Below are 17,001 nucleotides of genomic sequence, written 5' to 3' on the forward strand. Positions count from 1 at the left end.
CTATCTACTAACGATGTCCATATATATCATAAAGACCTCAATATACATCATATATATCACAAGAAGTCTCTCCATCCATTTCCACCACGCTTAGGAATTGAACCTTGGGTCCATATTGTTAGAGTAGGGTTATGGTTAGTAAAGTCCGGCCCGTTTGTGGGTTTAGGGTTTCATGTGTAGTCTATATATAGTGGTTAATAATAATATAACTCTCACGGGTTTCAGTCTCTAACATGGTATCAGAGAGGATCCGATCCGGTAACCCAATCGACCTCCACATACTGTCCCGTCAAACCTAAAACACCAAAATACAATATCATCAAATTGTGGCCGCATCTCTATATTGAAGAAGACAGCCGCATTTGGGTACTGAAAAAAAAAAAAAACACAGCCACATTAATATCTCTTTGTGTTTCTTCATTCTTTTCTTTTATTGTATTTTTATTTTTGTATTCACCGTTTGCCTTCTATCTTTCCTTTTACCACAAAATACCCTATGATACTAAACGAATCACACAAAACACTCCCTACAAATCTACTGTTGATTTTCAATTTAAAAAAAAAAAAAAAAAGTCCATCGACAAAACGTGGCTCGGACCATCTATAAATTGATCAACCACTTGTAATCTTTATTTTATTTTGCTTTTATATATTTTTTTTTCTACTATCTTAACTTAATTTCAGCAACCTATATCAACAATAATCGGCGTGGGGCTGAGCCGCCTAGCTTGACTAGGTTCCAAACCCCGAAAAAAAAAGAGAATATAGTCAAAATTCTTGTTTGCAGCGCGTTGAAGAATATTGTTATCGTCGACAGAAATTGCATACCAAAGTGGTACTTGATCCTTAGGCACAAGCCACGGCGTAAAGAGAAAAAAAAAACGCTACGGAAAAGGAGAAGTCATTAAGACATCCGCAACCAAATCAACGAATATCGGTCTATTCAGCGCAACAAATCAAGAGAAAAAAAATATATTATGTTTTATTTGTTTATTTGATATTTGTGTTTCCTTCCAGTCCGAACTTTCACGATTTCGTCGTTCGGACTGCGGGGAGTGTTAGAGTAGGGTAATGATTAGTAAAGTCCGGCCCGTTTGTGGGTTTAGGGTTTCATGTGTAGTCTATATATAGTGGTTAATAATAATATAACTCTCACGGGTTTCAGTCTCTAACACATATTTTACCCCACTGATGTCCACGTCCTCACTACAGTTAATATACACTCACAAACCGAAGTTGTGATGTGGTCCAGCAGTTGGTGGTCTACCTCCTTTAGGGGAGGTCAGGAGTTCGACCCCCGTTGGCTACATATTAAAAACACAATTTCATCCCTGCCATGAAGTATCAAACCATGACACATTTCCCATATCGTTTGGGGGGTAAAGGGGATGGGGTTTTACTTGGTCGTGCCCTTAAATCGGTTTCAAGGTTTCCTCCCGGGCAGCGATGGGGGCGGGGTTATCATTGCTGTATCGGCATAGTCGAAACGAGAGATGATCGCAACGGGTGGTTTAGTCCCCCTCAGATGATCCCAATCGCTGTTAAAAAAATATACACTCACAAACCACTTATTATATTAATTATTTATTATTTATTATATATATTTATAATACTCCAATTAACATTTTGTAAAAAATCAACCCGACACAAATACATGGCGTATTTTAATTGAAAATGTTGGATGTTTGATATAGTTTTAGATATAGGGTATATACCTGGCCATGTGCCAAGATTAGCAAGTTTATGGCTTATTTATAGGCATATCTATGTACAGTACAAAAGCTAGAGAATTACAGTAATTATTAAGCTCGATCTTACGATTTTAATTTGATGATAAGTTGCTTGCTCCGATATCGATATCTCCATCGTTACCAGATTGAGAAGACATTCGATCGAAGAATGAATAAATGCGACCAAAGCTCTGAAAAACTCGATCGGAAAATAGTCGAAAAGAACAGAAGAATTCATATGAAAGGTCTTTGTTACGAGCTCAATTCTCTCATTCCTTCTTCGTTCAATCAGCCTAATAAGGTGCGTATATATTCGATCAAATTTCTGTACGTGTTCATTCCTTTCAATATAAACAAATACAAACATAAAAGGCAAATTTAAACGACACCCTAACAAAAACGTAGGAGGTTAGATTTTTTTCTATTAAGGTAAGTAGGTAACTTAAGGTGTCAAGTAGCTAGTTTTACTCATACGTACGCACTCTAACCGGCCAGTTATATATCCCGTACCGCTTCCAACTCTTTTCTTCAGGATCCGTACACCACCAAACATGTTATAATATCGTACGCTACAACCTTTTAAAGAAGGTTTAGTGGTGTATGGAATTATTTTGGTAATGTACGAATCAGTTTAATTTACTTGAATACCCCAAGAAGGCTAGTGTTAGGGATCGAACCTAAAAGCTCTTGCATCAATCAATACTGTCATCTTGTAATGATTAAAAAAATAATCAATATTAAGAGAATAATCTGTCCGGCAAACTGCATATCTATAAACTTGGATTATTAAGACCGTTGATTAATGATACACATGAAGAAACATGTATTTTTGTGCTACAAATAATTTTTTTGCAGTTAATTAACCCTGAAAATCAAGTGTTAAGAGTAGATAATTAATTGTCTTCTTTTTCAACAGATAATAACACAAGAGGACCGGTATGATCAATCAATCGCTTATATCGAGCAACTAAGAAGTAAAATTGAAGTGATGAAGAAGAAGAGGGAAGAAGCATTAAGATTAGTGAACAATGACAATATAAGTGATACAAGTTATGATGTTAGAAACCGCCAAGTCGTGGTAAGTCAGTCGACGATAGACGTGAAAGAAATAGAAGGCGGTTCGCAGGTGTTTTTGACAACGAAGTTAGAACCAAATTTTTCGTTATCTGAAGTCATTAGAATAGTAGAAGATGGAGGAGCTGAGGTGTTTAAGGGTGGTTACACCACTCTTGGTGATAAAGTCATTTATACCCTTCATGCTAAGGTAATACAGTACTATATAAAATTTACTATACATATATATATATATATATATATATATATATATATATATATATATATATATATATATATATATATATATATATATATATATATATATATATATATAAGAGATAATATCAACGTAAGGTTTATGTGGTTCATGTTACTCGGAAAAGGTAAGTATCAATACATCTCGCTAGTTGAGAAATATAGGTATCTTACTTAGATGTATGCAGCCTGCTTGTATTATCTCTTGATGTTTTTTTACATGGTCACTCTAAAATTTATTGCTAGCTATTAGACTTTTAATAATTAATAATGTAAAACTTCTTGAGAGAATATTAAAAGCTCGACCACTATACTATTTTGTGTTGGTTAATCATTAGATATCATAAACAACGTAAATGTTTTATTGTTTTAGAGTTACATATTGGTTAAGAAGAACGTAAAAGAACTTAAATATTGAAGTTCTTTATGTTAGATAAGAATCTGGAATGGGTCGGGGCATAACAAAAAGAGTATATTCTTGGTAAATCTTAGTATGATAATAATATCTATTTCTATTACATTATATAAAGCGCGTCCAAATATATTTACGTGTCATCTCCTCATTTATTTGTGCCACATGACATTTATCAGTTTTTTCCATCTATTAATTAATTAATATTATATTATACATTTAACATTTAATTCAATATATACATAAAATTATAGTAAATCGATGGTACTCTTTACAATGAGTAACACACTCATATCTTCAAAGGATGATGAAATTGAAAACATTCATCGTCATTGTATGTGAGAACATAATACCAAATAGAAGAATATTCACATCATCAAAAGAAACCTCCCATATTGGATATTAAGATATCCTGCATCCCATATTGGAATTTTTTTTATCTACACCTCAATTGATTTCTCTTAATTCATATAAACATGCTAATTTATCATATCATACATAAAGATCATACAAATATTTATGACATAACAAATTTGAAGACACGTGTGTAAATACGAGTTTTAAGTATGAGAATGTCAATTAAAGATAATTATAATTATAAATTATAATATTATTCAATTATAAGATAGTCAATTTCAAAATTAATTTTAATACGTCAATAATACAACTAGAGGTTTTCGATATGTTTTATATGCAAATCCATTTAAATACTCTAATCAGTCGATATAATTACAAATATATTATGCCAGCTAATTAATTATCTTGTAACACAAGGGCTCTAAACCTGATATTTTTATATTTGCGATAAACATGAATTTACTACTTCCGTGCAACGCATAAGCTCAATACCGTTATTTACTTTTACGAAATACATAAATTTATAATTTTCGTGCAACGTACAGGCTCATAAAATTAGTAATATAATATATAATAAATAGATAAAATACAACTCTTAATAAAAAAACATAGTTATAGTTATAAACAATATTTTACATATGCGATATATTATTTTTGTACAAATTTGTACAAACAATGATAATGATAAAAATGGTGTAACATAGCTTTAGCATATATGTTCGATTCCATTGTTATTCTTTTTTAAAATTGTACCAAATTAATTGTCTTAAGTCGTTCTAATTCTATTGTATAGTATTATTTTTTAAATTTATCAAACTAGTTACAGAGTATTATTTATTGTTAGCATATAACTCGTAATCTTGTGAAATTCTATAACCCTCGACTATTTCTCCCACTTTTCTCATCCAAAAATTCAAATCAACCTCCTTGCTTCCTTTTCATATCTCAGAGCCATCACTTTCATGACCCGTCCTAATCCATCTGGACGACGACATTACATTTGGTTACATCGCGAGGTACTTGACCTCTATATGATACATTTTACAAACATTACATTCGTTTTTAAAAGACAAACTTTCTTTACATTGAAAGTTGACGGCATGCATACCATTTCATAACATATTCAACTATAAATGACTTAATAATATTCTTGATGAACTCAACGACTCGAATGCAACGTCTTTTAAAATATGTCATGAATAACTACAAGTAATATCTCTAAAATGAGCAAATGCACAGCGGAAGATTTCTTTCGTACCTGAGAATAAACATGCTTTAAAGTGTCAACCAAAAGGTTGGTGAGTTCATTAGTTTATCATAAACATTCATTTACATCATTTTAATAGACCACAAGATTTCAGATATTCAATTGTACACGTAACCCGAGTACATAATAACACGCGTAACCCACGAATTAAAAATCATTCATATGGTGAACGCTTGATAACCGACTTAACTTTAATGCATAGAATATCCCCAAACAGAACCTCTCGTCTGTATAATAATAATAATCTCGGAGTACTAAAGCATCCGTACCCCGGATGGGACTTGTCGAGATCCATAGATCTATCTTTAGGATTCGCGTCGATTAGGGGCCATACCCGTTTCCTAATCATTAGGTTACCAAGCTAAAAAAGGGGTGATATTCAATATTCATAATTCAGCCATAGAATGTAGTTTTTAATCACTTGTGTCTATTTCGTAAAACATTAATAAAATCGGCTCATGTATTCTCAGTCCCAAAAATATATATAAAAAGGGAGTAATGAAACTCACAATACTATATTTCGTTGTAAAAATACATATGACGTCATTGAACAAGTGCAAGGTTGGCCTCGGATTCACGAACCTCCTCTTGAGTTCCAAAAAAAAATATGTTTGCCACTGCTGGGGTTTGAACCCACGACCACTCGAAACCCGACAACACCCTCTACCATTCAACCATGTTTATTTTTCTAGATTTAAACCCATTCGAATTCATATAAACAGTATTCAAAGGCTTTCCCATTTTTCTTTCTTCTTCTCAATTCCATAATCAACTATGGATTAAACCTAGCTGCGTTCCTCAGTTTTCTGATTTTAATTCGACCAGTTAGGGTTTACTAATGATTTCATTGATTCGTAATTGGTAGTGTGAGGTTGTATGGTTTATAATTAATTAGCTAATCGTTGTTTTATACAGGTTATGGGAGTCGACCAATTATTGATCCAGTACACAGAAAAAAAAAGAAAAAAATAAAATAAGAAAGGGATTCTAACAAAATTTGTAATCTTGTGAATAATTTGGAATCAAATCGTACTGAATTCAGACAGAAAACAAAATACCTACAGTTTGAGAATGATGGAAAACTGTTTACGTTCTTATCTGTACCTATATATGTATAATACCGTATTTTTTATATAAATATCACTATCTGTATATATATTTATATTTATATGCATATACATATACATATATATATATATATGTGTATATATATATATGTATATGTATATATATATATATATATATATATATATATATATATATATATATATATATATATATATATATATATATGTATATATGTATATGTATATGTATATGTATATAAATATAAATATATAGGCTGTATTTTTATTTATGTATATGTTTTTATATATGTATTTGTATTTATATATCGATTATATATATCTGTATATATATATATATATATATATATATATATATATATATATATATATATATATATATATATTAAATTCTTAATTTTTAATAATGACAAATATAAATATATTAATACTATTAATAATTAATAATACTAATAATAATATTATTGATAAAGATAATAATATGATAATATTAATACTAACAATAATGATAATTTAAATAAATTTGATTTCTAGTAATGATAATGATAACAATATTCTTATTAATTACAATAATATTAATATTGTTAATGATAATAATAGTAATAATAATAATATCATCACTTATATATATATATATACATATATACATGTATGTATATACATATATACATATATGTATATACATATATACATATATGTATATACATATATACATATATGTATATACATATATACATATATGTATATACATATATACATATATGTATATATATATATATCTATAGTTTATATTAGATGCATTCTTATTAATAATACAAATATTAATGTTGTTATTAATAATAATACTGAAAGTAATGCTCACATATTATTAATATATCGTTTATACTTTATCTTGAAATTACATGTAATATAATATTTTTTATTGAATATTCATTATTTATAAAATTTTATATATAATAATAATTATTCATAGATATCATATATATTTATATATAGATTCATTTTAAATTTACACTTAATTATTTTGTATCCTATTTTACATATTTAATCATAATGTTTATTTTATAATTCCAAATTATTATAAATACTTACATTTATATGTATATATACATATTTATTTACAAACAATTGTTCGTGAATCGTCGGGAATAATGAAAGGTCAAATGATTTCATGAAATTGTTCAAAAATTCTGAGATTCAATTTACAGACTTTGCTTCTCATGTCAGAATCAGATAAAGATTAAGTTTAAATTTGGCCGGAAATTTTTGGGTCGTCACAGTACCTACCCGTTAAAAAAATTTTGTCCCGAAATTTGATTGGGATGGTCATGGTTGACAATAAGTATGTTTTTATAACACATACGAGCTAGAAATTAGAGTTTTTTTTTATCATCAGTGAGTAATATGGATAAGGCAACTCATTTATGTGAAGAATACGAGTGAAGCTATCACAAAAGAGTGAAATGAGTAAATGCAGGTTCGCCTTAACCAGTGACGTAGTCACGATTGATTTTCGGAATTCAAGGAATTTAGAGAAAATTTTCGTAATAAGATTTGATTCTTCAGAATTTAAGGAAATTAGGATCCTCTTTGATTAAATGCGATAATCTGTTTTGATTTCTCTGTCGGATATTTCTCTATAAATCCTCCCTCTTCATTTCCTTTATATTTTGGAGTTCCATTCTTTTGTTTTCTCTTCCCGACTTTAAGTCAAGTGAATAATGGTTCAAAATTCGTAGGTATGAAGTTTCGAATGAACATGAATAACGTTCTAAGAGAGAGATTTTGATAGCACGATCTTGATTGGTTAAGTTACCAGAATTCAAGGGAAAAGATAGAACTATCAAGAAATATGTTCTTGATAGGTTTGGAGATTAGGTAAAATGTAAGAGTCGTGTAACATGGCACCTGATGACGTTATGGTCTGTGAATCATCAAGTTCCATTAGAAACTCAGCATGACTTATTGTAATATAATCACGTTGATCAAGTGTCATTATATTATACTAACTCATGTTTCAGTTCCCAACACTACTTCAATAACATTAAATTTTTGAATTCAAATTTTTCAGAATTTTAGAAACTAAAATAGTTTCCTTTCCGATGTAACACTAATATCGCGAAGAGATAAATGATTTCGGATAAGAATAGTTATGAAAATTATCTTAAGAACTATCGAGGATATTTATAATGAAAGATACAATGATATCTTAGAATTTCCAATATCCAGGATGATGAAGAAGATTTGTCCGCAAGAGTTTAGAGTCAGAAGCAAGTTATTCGTTAATAACTTCAACAAATACTAAATCATTTGGATTCTTTGAAGGCAGGTTTAGTCTTTGTGATTTGTCCACAGCCTCCTTCATGGTTTGCTCAATCCGTTTTCCAGTACCAAATTTTCTTTTGAGCTTTTCCACGTATCCTTCTTTATCATCAAACTTTTGACTGTTAAAGTCACCTATAGTTTTTGCTGCTTCATTCAGCTTTTTCAAAATTCGGAGTATTCATTCATAGACTGGGTGCTTTTCAGAATTTCAGAATGGAAGATCATAATTCTAAGAGATAAATGTTATATGTATACATATAACTGCGGGTGTAGACATACTGCGAGATTTCAAAATACTGATTGCTATTTCTCGGTAATTGATGCGGTAATTCTCGTTATAAGATGTGGATGAGTATATGAATAGGTTTTAACGAACAAATATAATGGTTCTTCGGAGAGACTTAAGCCTATGAGTAATGAAGTTGCTGGTAAGTTTACTGCTAATGTGGTGGGATCTAAACGGTTCCCCGGTAACGATGATGAAGGGTAATCTTTATAATAAGGTTTATTCGAATGAAAAATTGAAGCTGATTTGCTGGAGCTGTGACAAAATTGGCTACTTTGGAAAGGAATTGCAATGTTATTTTCGGTAATAACAATGCCAAAGGAGTTAGCACAGATACATTTTGAATGTTTACTCAGGTTCCGAGTGTTTTCAGGTGTATAACTATATGCATCAATCTTTTCTTCCGCAGATGAAGTGCGGTTGGTTCATCCTCTCAATTGTGGTGTTTTCAAGAATTATGAAAGGTTTGAACGCGAATTGTAATCGTCAAGATACAAATGAGGTTTAAGATGAAATCAAGTGGCAAACTTGAAGAAATGTTTAGTTTCATATGTTATAATCAATATTTTAATTCATTATAATTGTCCAATGTCATTAGTCCATAGTTAGGAGTCCACAATTAGTAGTTCAACAATTCATATATAGTTTAATATATAATATTCGAATTAATTATTACGTGTCGTGACCCGTTATATACATGTCTCAGACTCGATCACAACTCAAAGTATATATATTATTTAGAATCAACCTCAACCCTGTATAGCTAACTCAAGCATTACTGCATATAGAGTGTCTATGGTTATTCCAAATAATAAATATAGATGCGTCGATATGATATGTCAAAACCTCGTATACGTGTCCCGATATTTAAAGTGCGTAAAATAAATAACAGAAATTAAATGACGATAAATAAAATTGCGAGAATTTAAATTGCGATAAATAAATTGCGATAATTAAATTGCGATAAATAAATTGCGATAAATAAAATGTAATATGGAATTAATCAGTTAGCTAGGAACAGTTAGCGTGGATTCTTATCAAAATTCTTCTCATAGTTAAATTGTTTGTTTCTAACAAATTTTATTTTTATCCAATGTTTTCTTCATTATGCCACTTGTTGGATTCTGATAGGTCAAAATCCAAATATGAAATTGAATGAAAATGGTTATTCTGCGGTGAACGGATACGTATATCTGTGACTGTAAGTAGGATAGTAAATGTCTGTTGAATCGGAATTGAAGGATGTGCAGTATAACATGTTAATATGAAAGCTAAATATTCCTCCGGTATTACCTACCCGTTAAAATATTTTCACCATTAACAGTTTGTACAGAAGAATTTTTAATTACAATCTTTATGAAAACATATATACATATGTATTTTCTTCAGATGTAATCATGGATTTAATGAGTCAATATGATATTAAACTCATTTGATTTACCGTTAGAATAAGAATATATAATCTCTAAAACATTAGAGATTACATAATCGCCACGTTGAACGAAGATAAATGATGTAGACGTCATGTAGAACGATGATTATACTCGAGGTACAGAATGATATATTGAGGCATGTGATGTTGAAACTTGGGTTGTTGGTGGTACTGGTATTGATGTTGATGGTACTGTTGGTGCCGGTGATGCTGCTGGTGCTTGTAATTCTTGTACCATATTCTCCAAAGCCAATACTCGAGCGCGAAGCTCGTTGACTTCTTCTATTACACCGGGATGATCGGTGGTTCGGACGAGCGGATGAATAAAGTTTAGAATTTTTGATAGAATATAATCGTGGAGAGATACTCTGGAAATGAGTGTGAAAATGGTATTTTGAACGGGTTCGCCGGTAAGTGCTTCAGATTCTTCGCCAAGAGTGCAGATTGGTGGGTGGAAAGGATCGCCTTCTTCTCGTCTCCATCGGTTAAGTCGACTACGAACCCATAAGATGAATTGGGTATAGCTGATTGGTTGATTAATTCTGGTGACGCTGCTTCTGGAGCTTAGGTGAACATCTATGTCGGAATAGCTGTCGGGTTCCGAAGAACTTGCACTAGTGACGAGTTCCATTTCATACGATTGAGTAAAGGATTTTTCGATAGGAAATGATTTCCGGCTATCGGATGGTATTCTAATTATATATATATATATATATATATATATATATATATATATATATATATATATAGAACAAAGTATTTCGTAGATTACGGAGAAATTTACGGAATATGTCAGGCAAAGTTTACAGTAACAGATACGCTAAGATATGAGTTTTGTCTATACACTATTCATGCAATCAATGCAGTAAGATGTGTCTAGACTAACAATGATAAGTAGGTAATTTCCTAAGGATGATAAGCAGATGATTTTCGACTATAAATGATAAGCAAAACTTTTGACATGCAGATACGGTCGAAGTCCAGACTCATTAATGCATCCTAACAACTACTAGTTAGACACACTAATGCAAGACCTGGTTCGCTAAGACCACCGCTCTGATACCAACTGTAAATACAGTGGGGACAACCACCATCCCACCCAGTGCCTTAACTATCCGGAGACCACTAAGTGTACCTCAGATACTGATTTTAGGGCCTGCCTCTCGGCTACTGCCAACCCTCGTAAGGGATCGCAAGGAGTAAGAGCCAATACTTCGCCACAGTTCACACTGTGAGAACCTCCTTTACGACTAACCCGCCACACATGGACGCGGTTATACCAGCTCTGATACCAACTTTCATGACTCGTCCTAATCCATCTGGACGAATACATTACATTTGGTTACATCGCGAGGTACTTGACCTCTATATGATACATTTTACAAACATTGCATTCGTTTTTAAAAGACAAACTTTCTTTACATTGAAAGTTGACGGCATGCATACTATTTCATAACATATTCAACTATAAATGACTTAATAATATTCTTGATGAACTCAACGACTCGAATGCAATGTATTTTGAAATATGTCATGAATAACTCCAAGTAATATCTCTAAAATGAGCAAATGCACAGCGAAAGATTTCTTTCGTATTTGAGAATAAACATGCTTTAAAGTGTCAACCAAAAGGTTGGTGAGTTCATTAGTTTATCATAAACATTCATTTCCATCATTTTAATAGACCACAAGATTTCAGATATTCAATTGTACACGTAACCCGAGTACATAATAACACGCGTAACCCGCGAATTAAAAATCATTCATATGGTGAACGCTTGATAACCGACTTAACTTTAATGCATAGAATATCCCCAAACAGAACTTCTCGTCTGTATAATAATAATAATCTCGAAGTACTAAAGCATCCGTACCCCGAATGGGACTTGTCAAGGTCCATAGATCTATCTTTAGGATTCGCGTCGATTAGGGGCCATACCCGTTTCCAAATCATTAGGTTACCAAGCTAAAAAAGGGGTGATATTCAATATTCATAATCCAGCCATAGAATGTAGTTTTTGATCACTTGTGTCTATTTCGTAAAACATTAATAAAATCGGCGCATGTATTCTCAGTCCCAAAAATATATATAAAAAGGGAGTAATGAAACTCACAATACTGTATTTCGTAGTAAAAATACATATGACGTCATTGAACAAGTGCAAGGTTGGCCTCGGATTCACGAACCTCCTCTTGAGTTCCAAAAAAAATATGTTTGCCACTGCTGGGGTTTGAACCCACGACCACTCGAAACCCGACAACACCCTCTATCATTCGACCATGTTTATTTTTCTGGATTTAAACCCATTCGAATTCATATAAACAGTATTCAAAGGCTTCCCCCTTTTTCTTTCTTCTTCTCAATTCCATAATCAACTATGGATTAAACCTAGCTGTGTTCCTCAGTTTTCTGATTTTAATTCGATCAGTTAGGGATTATTAATGATTTCATTGATTTGTAATTGGTAGTGTGAGGTTGTATGGTTTATAATTAATTAGCTAATCGTTGTTTTATACAGGTTATGGGAGTCGACCAATTATTGATCCAGTACACAGAAAAAAAGAAAAAAATAATAAAATAAGAAAGGGATTCTAACAGAATTTGTAATCTTGTGAATAATTTAGAATCAAATCGTACTGAATTCAGACAGAAAACAAATTACCTACAGTTTGAGAACGGTGGAAAATTGTTTACGTTTTTATCTGTACCTATATATGTATAATACCGTATTTTTTTATATAAATATCACTATATATATATATATATATATATATATATATATATATATATATATATATAAGGCTGTATTTTTATTTATGTATATGTTTTTATATATGTATTTGTATTTATACATCGCTTATATATCTATATATATATATATATATATATATATATATATATATATATATATATATATATATATATATTAAATTCTTAATTTTTGATAATGACAAATATAAATTTATTAATACTATTAATAATTAAAAATACTAATAATAATATTATTGATAAAGATAATAGTATGATAATATTAATACTAACAATAATGATAATTTAAATAATTTTGATTTCTAGTAATGATAATGATAACAATATTCTTATTAATTACAATAATATTAATATTGTTAATGATAATAATAGTATTAATAATAATATCATCACTTATATAAATATCAAATTATATATATATATATATATATATATATATATATATATATATATATATATATATATATATATATATATATATATATATATATATATATATATATATATATAGTTTATATTAGATACATTCTTATTAATAATACAAATATTAATGTTGTTATTAATAATAATACTGAAAGTAATGCTCATATTATTAATATATCGTTTATACTTTATCTTGAAATTACATGTAATATAATATTTTTATTGAATATTCATTATTTATATAATTATATATATAATAATAATTATTCATAGATATCATATATATTTATATATAGATTCATTTTAAATTTACACTTAATTATTTTGTATCCTATTTTACATATTTAATCATAATGTTTATTTTATAATTCCAAATTATTATAAATACTTACATTTATATGTATATATACATATTTATTTACAAACAATTGTTCGTGAATCGTCGGGAATAATGAAAGGTCAAATGATTTCATGAAATTGTTCAAAAATTTTGAGATTTGATTTACAGACTTTGCTTATCGTTTCGGAATCATATAAAGATTAAGTTTAAATTTGGTAGGAAATTTTCGGGTCGTCACAATCACCATCCCATATCTACTTTTTTACCTCATTGCTTTACCTTTAGAAATTTCATAACACTCTAACACTTTGCCTCTTATCAGCTGCCCCTTTCCGGAACCCTAACACATTTTGACGCCGCCACCAGTTTCCATCATCTTGTCGGAGGTTCGGTTGGCTTTCTTTCCCTGCTTTTCTTCTTCTCCTCTGCTCGATTCGTTACCTTTTCCTATGTTCGGCGTGTTTTTCATGTTTCTGGTTTTATTCCTTCATGTTTCATCGAACGCAGGCGGCGAACGCCTTGTGCGTTCTGGGTTAAGTGCATGGGTTTGGTTGGAGAGTGGGTTTCTGGTTTGCTCGGTGTTTTTATGGGTAGCGACTGCTTGCTTCGTCTTGCTTTTATTAGTTCATCTCTGACGGTTTTTATTGCAAAGCCACAGACAACGAACATCCTTGATGTTCTGTGGTGAGTTTGAAGGTCGTCGATTTTTGTGGTGTCTCTTCCGACTTCCTCCAAAGATTGTTTAGGAGGTTCGTTTGGGAGGTGAGTTTATTTTTTCGGTGGGTACTCTTTGGCCGGATTGTTGCTGGTTGTTATACTTGGCGGTTGTATTTGTTTTCGGACTACTGTTCCAATGATTTTTCGGCGGGTACCCCGCTACTATGTTTATTTTTCTTTCTTAGTGTAGCCCGTTATTCAAGTTTCCATTAGTTAAAACCTTGTTTTACTTTGTTTATTAGATTAAACGGGTATTTTCACCATATTATTGAGCCGTTTGGTTCGGTTAGCTCAGTTGGATTAGGGCTTGTTTGTTGTATTCTTTTGTAACGGTTAGCCTGTTTAGTCTTCGGATCAGTTCTAATGTTATCATTATTTTTTTGCCAAATAAAAAAATTGTATCCATGTGAAAAAATATAGTTACCAAATTGTAAAAGAATTATACTAACGACGGCCATTAAGGTTGTCGTTAACACTCTTCAACATATCATACATTTTGATAACCGTCATAATAAAAGTGACTAATAGCTATCATGTTTAATTAATTAATGCATGTTAACAACACCCTTTTGTAAAGTTTATATAGAAACCTAGAAATCCAAAATAGAAATTTAAAAGTTTAATGAAAAATTACCAAAAAAAAAGGAACTTGGAAAATAAGGTTACACAAATTAAAAAAAAAAAAAAAAAAAAAAAAAGAAAACGATGTCGTTTCTAATGTCCATTAGTATGTATGGATAGTTCGTCAAAAAAATGGGTGGTGATTCGTATACTACTAAAATAATTCATGGATCACCGAATATGTATTATCATGTTTTACTGTACAGCCTTTTATAACGATTGGTGGTGTATCGATAAAATTTAGTGGTCTACCGAATCAATATTAAAAAAATTACGTCAAAAAAGAAAAAGATGCCTCCTATTCCAACTAGGATACGTGTAATTGACCATCCACATCGGGCTAAGTTAATATTTATATATCTAAAAAATAAAAGTTGTGGACTTGGATTTGGTTAATTAACCAATATATATTTAGCTGATTTTTAGTTGACACTTAAAAACAGTTGGTTAATACATTGTTTTTTATTTATTTATTTTTTTAGAAATCAATGATTTTATTAAACACCAAAGGGCACAAGCAAGGTTGCAAAATTCGCTATTCGGAGATTAATCGGTCGGGACTTTGGAAAGATTAATCGATAATTCGGAGATTAATCGGGGATTAATCGGATTGTATTGTATATATTTAAACATCAAATTTTAAAAATTATATGTGTAAATATAGAAAAAACCATAAATATAAAAATAAACTTCAACATAATTGTCTAAAAGTGATCACTTTAATTGCTCCAAAACTATAAAGATATAGTTTAAATTCATGTTAAAATGTTAACCATGTTTTACTTTGACCGATTTTTGTTATCAAATTCGGTTTAGACCCATCAATTGAAGTTGACCGTTTAATTAAACGGATTTTTGGAAATCGAAATGGATTGCTCTTAAAAATGATTAATAATCGGCGAGTAATCAGTTTTTTACAACATTGGCCACAGGGACTTGAATACATAGAAGCAAACAAGATGCATGCTGTAAACATAATTCACGTAAGCACCTATTGATCCGTTTGTGGCTAAAAAATTACAAATCAAAACCAAAGTTACAGACTAAGATCTTCAAACGCCTAACAAAACTTCAAACCCAGCATTACAATATTACTGCTTAGTACATTGTTTTAACTACTTAATAAAGGCGTAACAAATTATTACGTGAATTAGTGTCTTATCTATCGATCAGTTGTAATAATCATGTCAGTAAAGATGTAGCATATTTATTTATGAATTTAAGAATATATGTTATCCCTAATGATATACGTATCATATATTGTTTATTTATTTGTAGGCAAGATTTACGAGGATTGGGATAGATACAACAGGCGTACGTAAGCAATTGCAGGAGTTGATCAATCCAGGCGTTTAAAGATAAAAATTTACGAGATTCGTGATGGAAATATGAACATTTAAAAAAGACACTTTGTGATGATTGTTATTATTTTGGCGGAAAAACGTTCGAAAAACGATAACATGCATTATGAGTAGTGTTTTAATTAGGGGTTTTTTTTATCATTTTTTTCATCTATGTGAAGTTTTTTTTTCAAAATTTAGCCCGATTTAAAGTTTAGAGTTTAGTGTTTCGAGTTTAGGGGAAACCGTTCGTGTTAAAAATTCAATATAAACTCTAACACTACAGGAAACATAGCCTTTAGTGGCGCTCAAAAAGCGCCACTTTTGGCCATAAAAGCGCCTCTTTAGATCTTTTGCGGCGCTTTTGCGGCGCTTTTGTGGCGCTTTTTTTAGCGCCTCATAATCTTCGCCGCTTTAGATATTTTGTGGCGCTTTTTTGTGGCGCTTTTTGCGGGACCCACATTTTTTAAATTAAAAGGAAAAAAAATTAATAACCATTTAGTGGCGCATATTTGTGGCGCAAAAGGCGCCACAATTGATTTTTTTATAAATAATTATTAATTAAAAAAAATTTCTTAGATGCCC

The 17,001-nt window shown here is 30.6% G+C and overlaps 1 protein-coding gene across 4 annotated transcripts; it reads left to right on the plus strand.

Annotated features, from left to right (window-relative positions):
- The first annotated feature begins 1,650 nt into the window (after positions 1-1,650).
- On the plus strand, positions 1,651-16,687 carry LOC139842123 (transcription factor bHLH162-like). 4 transcript variants are annotated; one of them, XM_071832299.1, is made up of 3 exons: positions 1,651-2,031; positions 2,647-2,994; positions 16,009-16,089. In XM_071832299.1, exons 1-3 carry the CDS (start codon positions 1,831-1,833, stop codon positions 16,072-16,074), a joined length of 615 nt encoding a protein of 204 aa, XP_071688400.1. In that variant the 5' UTR covers positions 1,651-1,830; the 3' UTR covers positions 16,075-16,089. The 4 variants fall into 4 exon arrangements, with proteins under 4 accessions (XP_071688400.1, XP_071688398.1, XP_071688401.1 ...); XM_071832297.1 differs by lacking the exon at positions 16,009-16,089 and adding an exon at positions 15,559-15,663; XM_071832300.1 differs by lacking the exon at positions 16,009-16,089 and adding an exon at positions 5,993-6,195 and having other exon boundaries at positions 1,652-2,031.
- Positions 16,688-17,001: the final 314 nt, after the last annotated feature.

The sequence above is a fragment of the Rutidosis leptorrhynchoides genome, chromosome 4, assembly GCF_046630445.1.
Source record: "Rutidosis leptorrhynchoides isolate AG116_Rl617_1_P2 chromosome 4, CSIRO_AGI_Rlap_v1, whole genome shotgun sequence".
In the NCBI taxonomy this organism is placed as follows: domain Eukaryota; kingdom Viridiplantae; phylum Streptophyta; class Magnoliopsida; order Asterales; family Asteraceae; genus Rutidosis; species Rutidosis leptorrhynchoides.

What these genes read in the sequence shown, in the direction of transcription:
- LOC139842123 (XM_071832297.1), top strand. Translation starts at nt 1,831, where the DNA reads ATGATAAGTTGCTTGCTCCGATATCGATATCTCCATCGTTACCAGATT. An exon ending in CGTTCAATCAGCCTAATAAG is followed by an intron (nt 2,032 to 2,646) that starts GTGCGTATATAT and finishes CTTTTTCAACAG; the next exon opens with ATAATAACACAAGAGGACCG. An exon ending in TTTATACCCTTCATGCTAAG is followed by an intron (nt 2,995 to 15,558) that starts GTAATACAGTAC and finishes TTATTTTTTTAG; the next exon opens with AAATCAATGATTTTATTAAA.